The sequence below is a fragment of the Silurus aristotelis genome (assembly GCF_946808225.1).
Source record: "Silurus aristotelis genome assembly, chromosome: 19".
NCBI lineage: Eukaryota > Metazoa > Chordata > Actinopteri > Siluriformes > Siluridae > Silurus > Silurus aristotelis.
The window spans coordinates 5,216,455-5,232,468 of record NC_139592.1 but is presented as its reverse complement, the minus strand read 5'-3'; the positions used below and the strand labels follow the sequence as shown (position 1 = coordinate 5,232,468).

Genomic DNA, 16,014 nt, shown 5'->3' with positions numbered 1-16,014 from the left:
ATGAAACTCTTTATATTAAATCAGATGCGCTCCCACTGAATCTGACGTTTGACCTGCTGCTCACTCGGACTGTCTACAGGAAATGCGAATCATTGGTCACACTGAAAAACAACCGGGCATAAAAACACACTTCCTGTGTTCTGAGCTGCACGGCATCGGGAGAAAAGCTTCACTGATGGTGATTTTTAAACGCACGACGGTGCGCAGCTAGCGATTGTGGTCGTAAAGTCGAATGGTCGTCAGTTGCATAGGTCACAAGTCGACGTCTGCCTGTACAAAAACTAGTTAACGAAAATTGAACTGTATAATATTATAGCTGCCATGAGGCTTATTGGCTAATTAAACAATATTATAACACACACAACTTCTTTTATTCGCAGCCCATCAGATCTGCAAAATGTGGGCTGTTTCTTTTATTCAGTTTGGTTTGATAAAAAAGACAATCGCCACACATGTGGCAACGACGACAAAGGTGGAATAAACATTCATATTTTTGCATTGGGAAAAAAAAAAAAAGCATGAATGGGCATTTGTACAGCACATGCGTTTTGACACAACACACGACGACAATACAGAAAAACACAATGCCTTGGTGATACATTCAGATAAAAACGAGAAATAAATGAAAGGTCCACGTTTTCCAGCATGGAACGAACAGCAACAGTCCACTGTTTCTCCTAACAAAGAAAAAAAGCGCTTTTCCAAAATGATTGTGAAATTTGTGCTTGTAAAAGTAAGACACAGGACAAAAATGACCTCATAATAAACAGGTGACTGACTACGTGGCTTCAACGCTATATTTATTGTATATAATTCTCCTTTATTACAACTTTATATTATGTAGCTGTACGCAGGAACATCACTGATATTTAGAATTGTTATTTTACATATTTTGAGTTTCTCACCCTTGAAAAACAAAATCACGTGACAATTGTAAAGTTTTAATTTACACTTTCTTTTCCATTTTCTGTTTTCAACTTTTTTTGGAAGCTTTAAATAACTTGATTACTTATCAGCGTGGTAACTCTGTGGTTAAAATGTTGGTAAGATCGTAAGTTTAAATTGAAAGTTGCTCTGCAAAATGCCATTGTGCTGGACCATGTGATCTAAAGTCCAACAGTGAGTGTGAGATGTGTTCTTACTTCCATTTACATTTCTGCCCTTCTCCAGAGCAAATTGAGCAGATGAGGTTTAAGGGCCTTGCTCTAGGGTAGAGTCCTGCACTGTGGGACCCAACGCAAATGAGTGCGGCGTGAGACAAGATTTATTTGGTTAATGCGGGTACGGGAGGAAAAATACTCGTGTGTGGGGGTTGCGGGAAAACACAATCATATGCAGGACTCCCGCAAAATATATAGATTTAGATATAGAAAAAATAATAAATTACTAAAACAAATGAACTGTTTTGTATCCACTGAACAAAAGCAACAATGGCAACTCAAATAAAATGTCAATGTCTGAAGCGCAAGACAGGAGAATCAATGAGTGCTACAGATATTACTTCATTATTAAACAAAGGAAAATACAACACAACAAAACCTTGGCCTGTTTTTTTTTTTTTTATTATAATTATAATTTTTTTAATATAAGATATCGCTTCAATTGATGTTCTATGTTCTGAAAAGTTCCTTGTTCATGTCCATGTTCATCATTTACACAAAAAGTCGAACTCAAATAAAATGAAACATTTTACATTTTCCCTTTCTTTTTTCATTCATATATAAATAAAAGCAGGAAGCAGCAGTCAGTGCATTAAAAATTAAACTTTTATACATTTTAGATGTACCTGCGGGTGGAAGCGGGAAAAAAACGTAAATAATAGCAAAAAGAATTTTAACAAAATTTGCGGGAGCGAAAAAAATCTGTTCCCTTGTAGGTCTCGACTCTAGGGCCCAGCAGTGACAGGTTGGTGGAGTTTGGGCTTTAAACTCACAACCTTCTGAACAGAAATCCAATATGTTAATCACTGAGTTACTATTTCTAACAAGTACTATTTAATTATCAAAACTGATTGGTCAGAAGCTCATGGTTGAATCTGATGAATTGGCTGTAGCATAAACAATTAGTACAGCTGAACAGTCCGTTTACAAAGAGATGAGTTGCATATAGACTAATTGTTGTGTTAAAGATATGAACAGCACACTTGTGGGATGTGCCGTTACTGGAAAACAGACTCATTATTATTTTTTTTTTTTGCATACTACGTGTGTTGATCACCTGCAAAGTGCTCGGCGTGTTTCTACAGTCATTTTTATGTATTAACCCAAAAAAAAACCCTCCCTATGAGGCCAAGTGCACAGTCATCTGGGAGCATGAAAGACGCGGAAGTTATTTTGACTATGCCATATTTAAGAATAAATACATAAATAAAATAACAATAATAATAAAGTAAAAAAGTTTCTAGGAGCTAGTGTTTATTCATTAGATGTAATAAAATATATTTTTTTGTTGGTTTTTATTTATGGGTTTACTGGCTTTTAAATCTTTATTTATGCCAATGATATATATTTAAAAAATGTTTTTCGAGGTCTGTGAGGATAAGGGCGTTTACTAAACACTGAATATGTAAAAAAAAACAAAAAAACAATCAAAATAATTGTAACTTGAATTTATTTCCAGATATAAAAAAAGTGTAATCGATGCTGATATGATTTGTAGTTGATCAAGTCGAGCTGCACATTGGTTAGTCTGAATGTGTACACTTACACACACTCAGGATGATTTTGGATACGAACATTCGCTCAAATTTACAGGGAAAAAAAAAAAAATCCATTCAGGTCATTTTTGTACTGCATTCTTTCTTTAATAAAGACACTGATATCATTTAAAAACACTAAAACCTTTTTTTCTTTTCAAAGGAATTTTTAATTGCAGTTCCTGGTAAAGAACATTGTCACGTTTAAATTTCAAACATCAGTGACTTTTTTGGGGATTTGCCCTTCTTTATTTCTTTCCCTTATCATGTGCAACTTGAGAGCAAACGTTTCACTTTTTTTTTTTTTTTTTTTTGCCTCATTTTGGGTCTGTGTGCACAGCTTGGTATTTGATCAGTTACTAGAAACTAATCAGATTTTTTTTTCTAGTTTGAGTCCTACGAAGAACTAAATTACATTACAATATATTACAAAGTGTTTCGTACGTTGATCTTCGGTTGTGCGCTCGGTGTTGGACCGTTTTCCAATTTACGTTTCCGTTTCTTTTCTTTTTTACAGACATTAGTTTGCTTTTGTACAGTCAAAAGGCATTAGGAATTCTTTTAACATTGTAACATTCATTTATCTTAAAAAAAAAAATAAAAATAAAAACAAATATTCAGTGCTATAGAACTGTAACAGAGTGTAAAAAGGCAGCTTGATTTATTATGGCTAGATTCACCAAAACCACAAAATCTCCATCCCCAGAATCGTTATCCTGTATTATATACGGTAATAATCACCATGGACAGCTGTCCCTGGAGAGGGGGGTCTGTCTAAGTAGCCCATGACTTCTGAGGACCTTTTCGAGACAATCCCATAACCCATAATAGCGATAACAAAGTTGATCTGTTGTGACCTGTACACACTTTTAGCTCAAATTCAGACCAAAAAAAACCTAACAATTGTTCACATTGTGCCCTGTGGACTCACACCATACACGTTGTCCTGGACTATCTAATACCTGGGCATTTGGTATAAAAACCGACCACTTAAATCGAGTGCTAAACGCCACTAAGTCATTGAGCTTCCAGTGGAAAAACAAGAACAAAATGGCTGAAAACAAATCGTCCCTCTTCGTTACTTTCAGTGTATTTGCAGCCATTTTGAAATATGCTGTATAGATCACACATTCTTACTTGTTTATCTTCCCTTTCCTATTCTCTCTAGTACAGCAACTACATATTAGCCTCTCACAGAGCTCACAGTTAAATAACTCATGATTTGAGACAGCTTTTATCTGACTGCCAGCAGCCTGGGTTCTGAAGCAATCATTATTAGGCAAAGGAACTAGGGGCTTACTACACTCTCAGTTAAATACATAGCACGAGTGTCAGTAGATTAGGACTGATACCCCTGAACAAGCTTGGATTAGCTCGAGATTTGAACCCTACCGAAACTTTCAATCGAAATTTATCACATTTTTTCCACATTTCGCTCTGATTAGACCCCCTCCGACTGATTAGACCCCCTCCGACTGAACTTTCTATTCCAAGGCACAATAAAAAAAAATCTTTATTTTATATATATTTTTTCGTTCACTTTTTCCAGGAAACGGTTGAAGACATTCCACCCCCATGCCTGCTGTGCTGCTTTTGTAGTGATTTGGTCCACCTATAAAAAAAGAAATAAAAAAAAAAGGACAAGCAAAATACATTGCAGTATAAACTGACATGTAGCATGTAAAATTAAATACAAAACACCGCATTAAATTGTTATGCTGTAAAAGTGGTTGGTTTGGATCATACCTGTCCTGTTGTGCTTCTTCTAATGGTCTGTATCATTACTGAATACCTCGCCACATTCTGAAGTGTGTGGGAGAGAATCGGCCAGCCTTGACGGACTGCATTCAGCATGAAACCTGACGCACCAGCAAACACAAAAACTAGTTTGGTACCTCATGCTGGAGTCCAAACATCTGACCAGTGGCAACTACATGCCAACCCCTACCTATTGTTAAAACCCAAACAGCCTACCAGTATAACTACACAATGCTACCCCTCCAAACTGCTGAAATCCAAACACCTGACCAGTATCACTACACCGCTACCCCGCCCCACCGCTAAAATCCAAACACCTGACCAGTATCACTACACCGCTACCCCACCCCACCGCTAAAATCCATACACATGACCAGTATCACTACACCGCTTCCCCTCCCCACTGCTGAAATCCAAACACATGACCAGTATCACTACACCACTACCCCTCTCCACTGCTAAAATCCATACACATAACCAGTATCACTTTACCACTACCCCTCCCCACTGCTGAAATCCATACACATGACCAGTATCACTACACCACTACCCCTCTCCACTGCTAAAATCCATACACATGACCAGTATCACTACACCACTACCCCTCTCCACTGCTAAAATCCATACACATGACCAGTATCACTACACCGCTACTCCTCCCCACTGCTGAAATCCAAACACATGACCAGTATCACTGCACCGCTACCCCTCCCCACTGCTGAAATCCAAAGACATGACCAGTATCACTGCACCGCTACCCCTCCCCACTGCTGAAATCCAATCACCTGACCAGTATCACTGCACCGCTACTCCTCTTCACCGCTAAAATCCATACACATGACCAGTATCACTACACCGCTACCCCTCCCCACCGCTGAAATCCAAACACATGACCAGTATCACTGCACCGCTACTCCTCTTCACCGCTAAAATCCATACACATGACCAGTATCACTGCACCGCTACTTCTCTTCACCGCTAAAATCCATACACATGACCAGTATCACTGCACCGCTACTCCTCCCCACTGCTGAAATCCAAACACATGACCAGTATCACTGCACCGCTACCCCTCCCCACTGCTGAAATCCAAAGACATGACCAGTATCACTGCACCGCTACCCCTCCCCACTGCTGAAATCCAAACACATGACCAGTATCACTGCACCGCTACCCCTCCCCACTGCTGAAATCCAAACACATGACCAGTATCACTGCACCGTTACCCCTCCCCACTGCTGAAATCCAAACACATGACAAGTATCAGTACACCACTACCCCTCTCCACTGCTAAAATCCAATCACCAGACCAGTATCACAAAAGTTTCACAAACCCTGTCTAACTACCTACCCCTAACCACCAATAAAACCCAAAGATCTAACCAGTACCACTAGTCACCAAAGCATACCCTTTGTTGAAAGGAAAACAATGAACTATGACCACTACATAAGTTTTGCTGAAACCAAATCATCCCACCCTCTTATTTAAACAACAAACACCTGACAGAGGAGCATGCTAATAGAAGCTTCATCAGCTTTAAATAAGGAGAATTTTCCCACCTGCTGCGAGTGGGACTGTAGGCACCAGCAAAGGACTTTTGGGATGTTGGTGTCACATCTCCATCCACTTCACTCTCACTCCGCCCTAAATCTGCATTGCCGTGCCAGTTTTGCCCTCCGCTAGCTGTAGAGGACACTGCAACAGGACAAAGGTAGGAAGGATGGAGTGATGATACAGGAAGATGGATTGCATAACCAATTAAAATTGTTATACATGTCTTATAAGAGCATTACTGTGGTTAGTTGTGAGGTTCAGAAGGTGTTGGTTGCTTCCTAGCATATCCCACCTCTTGATAAGTTTCACTCAAACAACATAATCATTGTAATTCATGTCGCCTCTTAATATTTTTTATGTAATGCCCGATTGTTGTATGTCTGATTATCTGCAAAAGCACACGCTACACAACAGGTTACATCCTAGCCTACTTGGAGTTAGCTTGCTAATGTAAGCGAGTGTGATCACATTTTCTCGACTCGCACATCAGCTATGCAGCAAAGAATTTTCTGGAAGAGGACTTGAGTGGATGATAGGTTACCTGAAGAATAAGAGCTGGTTCTGCTGGATCTGCTAAATGGAGCTGGTAGAGTTTGATACCCGAGATGATGTGGGTAGCCTCGGTCATATTCGTAGCCGTAGACTGGCCTCCGTGCTGCAGTGTTGCGGTTGTACCAGCCTCTCAGATGCTCCACCACTAGTGCTTTCTGCATGCTTTTGGCCAAATGTTCATTCCTGCTCCTTGGAGGTCTTAAGGTTGCATAGGGATTGTGCACCATCCCGTAATTCTTACTGCGCCCGTTGCCATGGTACCCATGTGCGTGATATGAAGGGTTGACGTTGTAGTGTCCTTCAAGTTCATTCTCGTATACGTAAGCACCATTAGCATTGGCGTTAGTGTAGGGCTCATAGTCAGCAGTGGCATAGCCGGGTACGTAATATGCAGCAGGGCTGTACGGTGTGCGAGGGTGAGTGTGTGTGTGAGCATGAGGGTGTGTATGGTGGGGCACCAGGTTTGGCATGCTGCCCGTGCTGTGTTGGTGATGGAGGGATAAAGTGGTGAGGTACGGAGGTGTGGAAGGACAAGGAGGACCGAAATCAGCGCTAGACACACTCGAGCAATCGTCCAGGACCTCAGAGCTGTTGCTGCGACGACCTGGAAAAACAGATCTCTCCGAACCGGAATAACAGAGGAAATTAGATTGCGACTCCAGGCTTCCGCTGCGATGTCGGAATGCGTGAGCTGGTCCTTCGGACCTGCCAGTTTAATAAAGAAATGATTCAAAGAACTTGCTTTTAAAAAGGCAAAATCTTCTTAAGCTTGAAAATTCGATCGTTTACCCAAGCTGGCTGCTGCTGTAGGCATTCCGGGTCATGGCGAGCGTCTGCGCCACGTTGTGAAGCTCCGCCTGCCTGCGAGGGACGGTTTTATACGGACTGCTGCAGGCTGAGGAGGCGTCATTAGAGGTGTAGTACAAACCAGACTGAGAATCACACTCGAGTCTACAGGTACAACAATAACAAAAAAAATAGAGGCACTTTTATTCAAAAAAGAGGACGCATTCGTAAAAGGAGGCCACATTGAGGATGCACACCTGCTCAGCGCAGTGTCATGGTGTGTGTCGCTCTCAGAGGATCGTCTCTGCGTATCGTAGTCAAGGTTGACCGGAGGAGGAGCGCTAAGCAACGGAGAGCACTGCAAGGAGCGAGATCGCCGCCGCTGACTAACATCATCTACACACATAAGCACATGGCAAAACCAATCAAACAGTCGTAGGAAAAAGTCTTTCGGGGTTTTTTTTTGCTACCTGTGTAGTGATACTATGCTGTTTGGGAAGTAGTCTTTAGTGGGCATAGGGTTTACTGATATAAATATCACGGTATTTCAAGTCACACATACACTGTATGGTTTCATTTAAACTTCCAGGGAATGTGAAAGTGTTTTACACTGCTAAAGTGACGGTTAGTAGCTGTTACCACTAAGTTGGAGGCACTCAATTGTATCAGAGGCCTTTGGATGCAGAAGCATTAAATTTTTCCTTTATTTGAACTAGGAGACTCAAACCTGTTCCAGCATGACAATGCCCCTTTGCACAAGCAAAACTCCATGAAGATATGCTTTATATGGGTTGGAGTAGAGATCGTGAGTGGCCTGCTATAGAGTTCTGACCGCAACACTATTGAACTCCTTTGGGATGAATGTAAACGCTGACTGCACCTCAGGCCGCCTCACCTCACCTACATCAGTACCTGCCTTTACTACCAACCTTGTGGCTGAATGAATCTTCACAAGCAGACACCAAAATCTAGTGATACATCTTCCCAGAAGAGTGGAGTTTATAATAAAGGGAAATGGATACTAAATGTGGAAATGGATGAATCCTGTGTCTACAAATGAATGGCACATGAATCGTGTGTCTACAAATGTTTGTCCATATATTGTAGTTGTGAAAATAAACCTTCAGGCTGCTGAAATCTTTTATTGTCTTACTTACTGTCATCTAAAGGAATGCTGTCAGAAAGAGAGCTGCATTCTGACTGACCCAGTTCTTCTGTAAAGGGGAGAAGGTGATTGGTATTAGTTTTATATATAGCAGTGTGTGTGTGTGTGTGTGTGTTTGCATGTGCCTTTGGGGAAACTTGAAGAGACATGTTCAGTAAAAGACAGCAGCCTTTTCAACAAAACCAAATGTAAGAAAAACTTCATGCGTACGCTTTGCATTACATGTACAAATGAATTTATACCCCAGAGCTAAAAAAAATACTACATTCTGATTGGCCAGAGAGGGGTTTCTTTTCCTTAACAACAGCTCTCACATTAGTGCAGCTTACAAAATTCTAAAAGAAGTCTAAAAATTATTAAATTAATGTTTTATTTAACTAGGAAATCAATCATTATCAAAGGTAGCGGATTTGTAGCAATCAGAAGTAAAGCTCCAGACAGTGCCTCCAGACACCCCTGCGGAGCCCCCTCGGAACGTACCAGCGATGATCCGCGAGGCCCTCTGCTTGGGTCTTTTGCCCTTTTTCACACGGTAGCGGTTCATCTCATCCTCGATCTCCTGTAGCTTCTGCATGGCATCCAGACAGTTCCTCCTCCGCTTCTTCTTCACCGTTTTGCCTATTTCGGGTTCGGATGCCAGCTTTTTTGCCGCTTCCACGATCTTCCTCTGCAGGGCAAAACGACTCTCCAGGTTCCTCAGGTACGGATCCTGCACGTAACACAGACTCTTAGAAACACTTGTATTTGGAAGTCTATAAACATCTGAAAATTTGTTGATGGTCTTATGAAAACTGATAGAACGGTGTTTGAATTTTCATGATTTAGTTTAAACAACATTTTAAAAGAATCAGATGAATTTTGAATTTAGTTTGAGGGGGCTGATCATTTCCTGACTAAACAATTGGCAGGCAGAATCAAGACCAGGCAGTGGTTCAGGTGTAAGAAACCAGGAAAACCATCAAACATTGAACATGAATGTCTCGGTAATCAGAAGCAAACTAAACAAGTTCCTCCATTATGTACACACTGATTCAAAGGGGTATTAAAACAGAAAATACCATCATCATAACTGCATTATGAATCAATAATATACCAATTTTAAAGCCTAAAATTAAACTTTCTATTTTTAAATTAAAAATAGATATTAATATTAATCCCATATGTTTGTATTGGTAATATTTCAGTCCGCAATACTCTGGCGTAAATACCGTTCTGTGACTTTATCTACGGACTTACACCAACCTCGTTATAGGGGAAAAGCTCATCCAGTTTGAAAGATGTGCCGATTCTCCTCCTGACGCCAGGAGGTTTCTCACCGGCACTCATCGGGTACTCTTTGGGGAGTTTACCAGTCAGCTCCTGAACAACAACAACAAAAGACCAAAACAATACAATACAGCATATTGCAAATGCAAAAAAAATACAATCTTAAAAATACAATCGAATATAAATATATTCATAAAAAAAAAAATGCAGTCTAATCAAAAAAGGTCAAAACATATTATAACGTACATAACACAAAAAAAAGGATGATGTATTCTTACCGCTTCCCTAAGACATATCTCTTTCAGCTCGGCCATTTTTAGGCTCAATACATCCTGGATTTGTTTCTCCTTCAACCGTAATTCAGCCAGCTTCTCTTTTTTCTGCTCGTCGTTCATCTCGGAGTCTGCAGAACCTGGATATCAAATTTTATTAACAGGCCAAAGATACTGTGAACACTAGTTTAATATACTATACATTTTATATGGTACAAGTGAAATAAATATACATTGTATTCCATCTATTTTAGTAATACTCTAATCTAATCTTTTAGTTCTTTAGTTCTATTGATACAGGTTTATATATATATATATATATATATATATATATATATATATATATATATATAGGTTTATTTACATCATATCATATTGCATGTATAATCTTCTTCCTCTTTCGGCTTCTCCCATTAGGGGTCGCCACAGCGGCTCATCCATCTCCATACCCCCCTCTCCTCTACATCTGCCTCTTTCAAACCAACTACCTGCATGTCTTCCCTCATCACATCCATGAACCTCCTCCTTGGTCTTTCTCTTTTCCTCCTTCTTGGTGCCTCCATCCTCAGCATTCTCCTACTGATATACCCCATGTCCCTCCTCTGCACATGTCCAAACCATCTCAATCTCACCTCCCGCACCTTGTTTCCAAAAACGTCCTACATGTGCTCTCACTTTAATAAACCCATTTCTAATCCTGTCCATCGTTGTCACTCCCAACGAAAATCTTAACATCTTCAGCTCTGCTACCACCAGCTCCACCTCCTTACTCAGTTTTTAAAAGCAGCTTTTCTGGCGACAAGAATTCCATTTATCTGTGGTACCTACTGTGCGAGATTTAATAAATAAATGAGTGAGAATAATTATGAGTTTTGGAGTATTTTGGTGAGTAGCCACAGTGACACTGCGCTAACTGCAGCTTCTTACCTCTCTAGGTTTATACCCCTGGCATTTTTGTGTATGTTTTTAAATGTAATAATAATAATAAAAAATGCTCTCAAAGTGAGAGGAGGAGACTAAACAAACTTGCGGTCCGCCATTTAATAATGTTCCGCACATACTGTTAAAAGGATTGCATTTGTTATATATATCTCAAATCAAGCACCATAATTCGCCATGATGTACACATCCCGCAATTAAAACAGTCCGTGTGGAAACATAGCAAAATGTCAGTTTGGTGTCCTTGTGATTTAAGAAATTTAAACACCATCATTACTTTTAAACATTTACACTTTTTTTTTTTTATTTACGCTTTATTTTAAGGTACAAGTAGAACAAATAGAAGTGTGATTAAGTTGCGATTAATCACGATTGATTGTTTTAATAATCAATATAATATATATACAGTGGAACCCACTTATCTCGCCCTCGGTTACCTCGACAACCCTATTAAGTCGACGTTTTTGAAGTGGAACCGCCAAATTCTCGCTTTTTCTAAGCATTTTTTAATCGGTTATGTCGACTTTTTTATGTCGCCGAACCCTAATATCTCGAGCACAAGGGGGGAAAATTGCGCTGTAATCCGCGATGCGCTTTGGGAAGAAAAGAGCAGCCGTTGAGAGAGTGCCGGTGGGAAGACACGTACCGGGATACGCATGCGCGATAACAACGACCGCCGTGAACCAACATATACCAACAATAACGGAGAGTGAGAGTGTGGAAGTTTAAATAGGAGCTGGTGATGATGATAAACGAGCACCATATGTGCGCGATTGAAGCCGGGAGCTTCAGAGAAAGCGGCCGAGAAAACACCTGCCACGCTGAAGGGGGCTGAAGGGGGCGTGGCAGGTGGATTCCTGACAGATAAACATGTACTGTATGTATTTTTATAGCACGCCTTCATCAAACAAATCGCAGCAACGCTGTTGTGTAAAAAAAAACCTAAAAAAACACGTGCATGCACATTCTCATTTATTAACGCACATCATGTACATAAAGAAATTTCAAGCACGTTAATATACTGCCGCCATTTTGATTTTCGTTTATCTCGATCATCGGTTACCTCCATGCTTTTTGGCGACCCCCTAGGACATCGACATAACCGGGTTCCACTGTAATATATATATATATATATATATATATATATATATATATATATATATATATATATATATATATATATATATATATATATATATAAATATATAAATAAAAGGTATAATTAATGATATAATAAATATTTATTGTGTTAATCTGAAACTCTGTTAAAAGTGTGTATGTAATATTAAATATAATATTTACTCTGTAATTTATTTAATATACAGTATTTACTACACTTATACATGATATTGAGCAAAACAAAAATGAAACAGACAGTAAACTGAAATAAAGCGAAACCCACCAGTTGAGACAAGACTCCCGTTGCTGGCCATGATGAGCTGATTTTTGGTCCCTACATTAAGTTTAGTGGTTTTTGCTGCTCCGTTTTCTGTCAAGTCGACAGCGATGTCTCCTAAACTCCTGGCTGCGGTCATTTTAGCCTGTAGAGAAAGGCAAGGAGAAAATCTTGTTGTAAAACAATGAAAATGTATAAAAAGTGCTGTCTGTCCTTCTGGACAGTTGATATAAATTGTATGAGCTTATTGAAAATGCTATTGCACATTTATTCCCTATTTGCTCTTATAAGCCAAAACTCTCCACTCTTCTGGGAAGATGTTCCGATAGATTTTGTGGAGATTTGTGCTCATTCAGCCACAATAGCATTAGTAAAGTCAGGTACTGATGTAGGTGAGGTGACTTGAAAGGTAGGGTTTCCCAACCTTTTGTCGGGTCTTGTAATGTGTAACTAACTGGCTAGAACACGGAAGCATGTTTCTTATTGTTCCATATTTTTCACCTGGACTGAAAAAAAATGTGTTTATTAAATGATATGTCTTTAAAAAATGTCTACTTTTAATGAAAGACAAAAAGCATGCCGTGAAAATCGAGTAGGATCAGGACGAACATCCTGCAGTACCTCCAGCCGATTTCTTCATGCTGCAAATGTGTGTGTGTGTGTGTGTGTGTGTGTGTGTGTGTGTGTGTGTGTGTGTGTGTGTGTGTGTGTGTGTGTTCGTTCATGCATGCGCATGTGTGCGTGCTCACATATATCTGACCTTGCTCTGTTTTCGATCGAGGTAGAACTGATGCTGACTGATGGCCATCACCCAGATGGTTTTGATCAGCGAGTGATTAGCATACCACGTATAAATCACTAAACCAGTCTGTCCGAACGTACGCTTAGTCACTGCTCGCCTGCAAACACACACACACACACACACACACACACACACACATATATATAATTCAAACAGTTTTAATCCATGTTTCCATTAAACACCTGAGCCACCAACTGAAACGTTTTTTGGGGCAAAGCTTCAGACTTTCAACGCTTCCCTTTCGAATTTCATATTATTAGTTGTTTTGTATGAAATGGGTTTTCAAGTATTTTGTTACATCACTGTAGGGAAATCTGTAGTAATTACAAATCCAGTTGGAAAAACTGTTCATCCAGTTTGACGTTTCCTGGAAAAGGATAGGAAACAAAATATAAATGTACTGTAAATCCTGCCCTTCGAACGTCTCCGGATTCCTTCCAACAACAATCCAGTGTATTTTTCTTGATATTCAGTAAGGTTTCCTACAGTATACAGTTGAAAACAAGATGACCGATCATAAGAGATAATAAGTTCTCGAGCAAGGAACGGCTGTTTCTGTGGTTTTGAAACTGCAGATTTTGATGCTTGATATAAATCTTTAAAGACGTTATGGACGAGTTTGTTCACTGAGCTGCCCAACAACACTCTATTCTTATAAAACGAAATATCTTTTCACATAGAGAGAAACCTATTAACCTCAAGCAGATAGTCAAGGTGACATTTTGAAAACATGTTTAAAATCTGATGAGAATAAAAAATACCAGAAATGATTAGACAAGTGTATTTTAAAGAGTTTTTTTGATGGTTGTTTCTATGGCAACAGTGACTGACCAGATTCAATATTGGTTCATGTTCTTTATACACTCAACATCAATCAGCCATAACTTTGAAACCACCTGCCTGATATTGTGTAGTTCCCCTTGTGCCACTTAAACAACTGATTTGTAAAGGACTGGACTTCCTAAGATTTCTGAAGGTGTGCTGTGGTGTCTGGCAACAAGACTTTAAGTCCTGTAAACTGCGATGTTGGTTGGACTTTTGTTGCAGATTCTTGATCTGACTGAGGTTTGGGGATTTTGAAGGCCGAGTCAACACCTTTTTTTCATTTTCCTTCAACCATTACTGAACAGTTGTTTTGCAGTGCAATGGGGAATATTATCCTACTGGATGTAGCCACTGAAATTCGGAAGTTCAGTAGCCGTAAAGGAAAAGTACTGAGTAAATAATAAATCCCACCCATGTGATCGGTGCCACTGTAATGAGATATTCATGTCACCTGGCAATGGTTTTAATGTTATGGCTGACCGGTGTATATGCACTACATACACGATGGATTGTACATAGCACATTGTATGGCCAATGAGATGCTATTTATGATTGGGGCTTAGTTTGCTAACTCGTAGCCGTCTCTTAACCTGAACTTTACGGATTTTATATTTAGCACCATTACAGTGCATGAAAATGTATTTATAAAGTTGGGTTCTAAGCAGAAACATGTGAGCTTAGTAGGCCTGAAAAATGAAGTAAAGTGATCGGATGCCGCCCCAATAACAGGAGATCACAAGCTGGAATCCTGATGATTCCATGGCAGTGTAAATGGCTGAGCTGTATAATGGTAATTAAAAGCTCAGTGTTTATATCTTTGGATTTCTGATCGGAAGGTCGGGGGTTCAAGCCCTGGCATTGCCAAGCTGCCACTCTGTGCTTCCCTCTGTGCTTCAGTGACACTGCTTAAGCTCTGACCCCCAGCATCCTAAAATCATTTGAAAATGTGAAGAAAAGTTTTCACTGTCCTGTATTGTACTTGTGACAAGTATAACGCACCGTTAAAGCACCCGTTTGTCTGGGAGGGACGGATGTTAAACTATTTCTGGCTTGTGAATATGGCCAATCAGATACCAATCAATTACTCAAGACCCCAGCAGTGTTAGCTTGGTGGTGCTGGGATATTTAACTCATGAACTCCCAATGAGACGTTCAATAAAAAGTTAACCACTGAATTACCACTTCAATCTATACGTTTGTGTATGTAGAAAAGGGCAAATGAGTGATTTCTTCTGAAGCTGTTATGCCTTGTGATATAACACAAGAAACAGTTTGAAATTATCCCATTTTTTTTTGTTGTAGATATCTCGGATGGAGCACATGTAAGCATCCATGACAGATAGAAATGACTCAGCTATGCCAGGCTTTGTCTTGCTTTTATAAAAAGCTGTTAGACACTATTGCTTCAACTGTTTCTGTTCTTATAGCAGACAGGATACAGTAAGGCACAGGTCATGACCAGCTGACTAACATACAGACGCATTCCAACTGCATTAACTCTCATTTCACCAACACACACACAGATGGATACACAGAAAGACACACAGAGAGACAGACAAACAGATAGGCAGACATATTGATACACAGAGAGTAAGACAAATGTGCAGACACACTGGAAAAGAGACACAGAGTGACAGACTCGTATGCAGACAGAAAGAAACAGACAGACGTTCACACAAATTGAGAGAGACAGAGAGACAATTACACTCCACATACAGACTCATATTGGTACATGAACACACACAAAAACACATGTAATTTCAGACAATGCAGTAACCAAACTGCTGGAATCTGAGCATCAAATCCAGTTCTGTTCTTACCTGTGAGGGTCGTTCACCTCCACTGCAAACTTCTTCTCTCTGAAGTAAAGATTCTCCAACTGCTTCCACTGGAACAGCTGGGGAAAAGAGAGACAGTGTTCTGAAAATGTGTGTGTGTGTGTGTGTGTGTGTGTGTGTGTTTCTCCACACAGTAGCATTTACTCATTCCCTCTCCAGGTGCAC

General features: G+C 39.8%; 1 protein-coding gene across 2 annotated transcripts in view; it reads right to left on the bottom strand.

Annotated features, from left to right (window-relative positions):
* Positions 1-365: 365 nt before the first annotated feature.
* Positions 366-16,014, bottom strand: part of LOC310714982 (FERM domain-containing protein 4B-like) — a 45,787-nt gene continuing 30,138 nt past the window's right edge. For both annotated transcript variants that reach the window (XM_083521105.1, XM_083521104.1), the window contains exons 12-24: positions 15,832-15,908; positions 13,145-13,283; positions 12,391-12,529; positions 10,056-10,189; positions 9,754-9,870; positions 8,992-9,220; positions 8,504-8,560; positions 7,604-7,742; positions 7,350-7,511; positions 6,550-7,265; positions 6,014-6,149; positions 4,442-4,554; positions 366-4,307 (exon numbers count right to left, since the gene is read on the bottom strand). In XM_083521105.1, the coding sequence (XP_083377231.1) occupies positions 4,461-4,554; positions 6,014-6,149; positions 6,550-7,265; positions 7,350-7,511; positions 7,604-7,742; positions 8,504-8,560; positions 8,992-9,220; positions 9,754-9,870; positions 10,056-10,189; positions 12,391-12,529; positions 13,145-13,283; positions 15,832-15,908 (2,139 nt within the window). In that variant the 3' untranslated portion in view covers positions 366-4,307; positions 4,442-4,460. The remainder of the gene's footprint in view (positions 4,308-4,441; positions 4,555-6,013; positions 6,150-6,549; positions 7,266-7,349; positions 7,512-7,603; positions 7,743-8,503; positions 8,561-8,991; positions 9,221-9,753; positions 9,871-10,055; positions 10,190-12,390; positions 12,530-13,144; positions 13,284-15,831; positions 15,909-16,014) is intronic.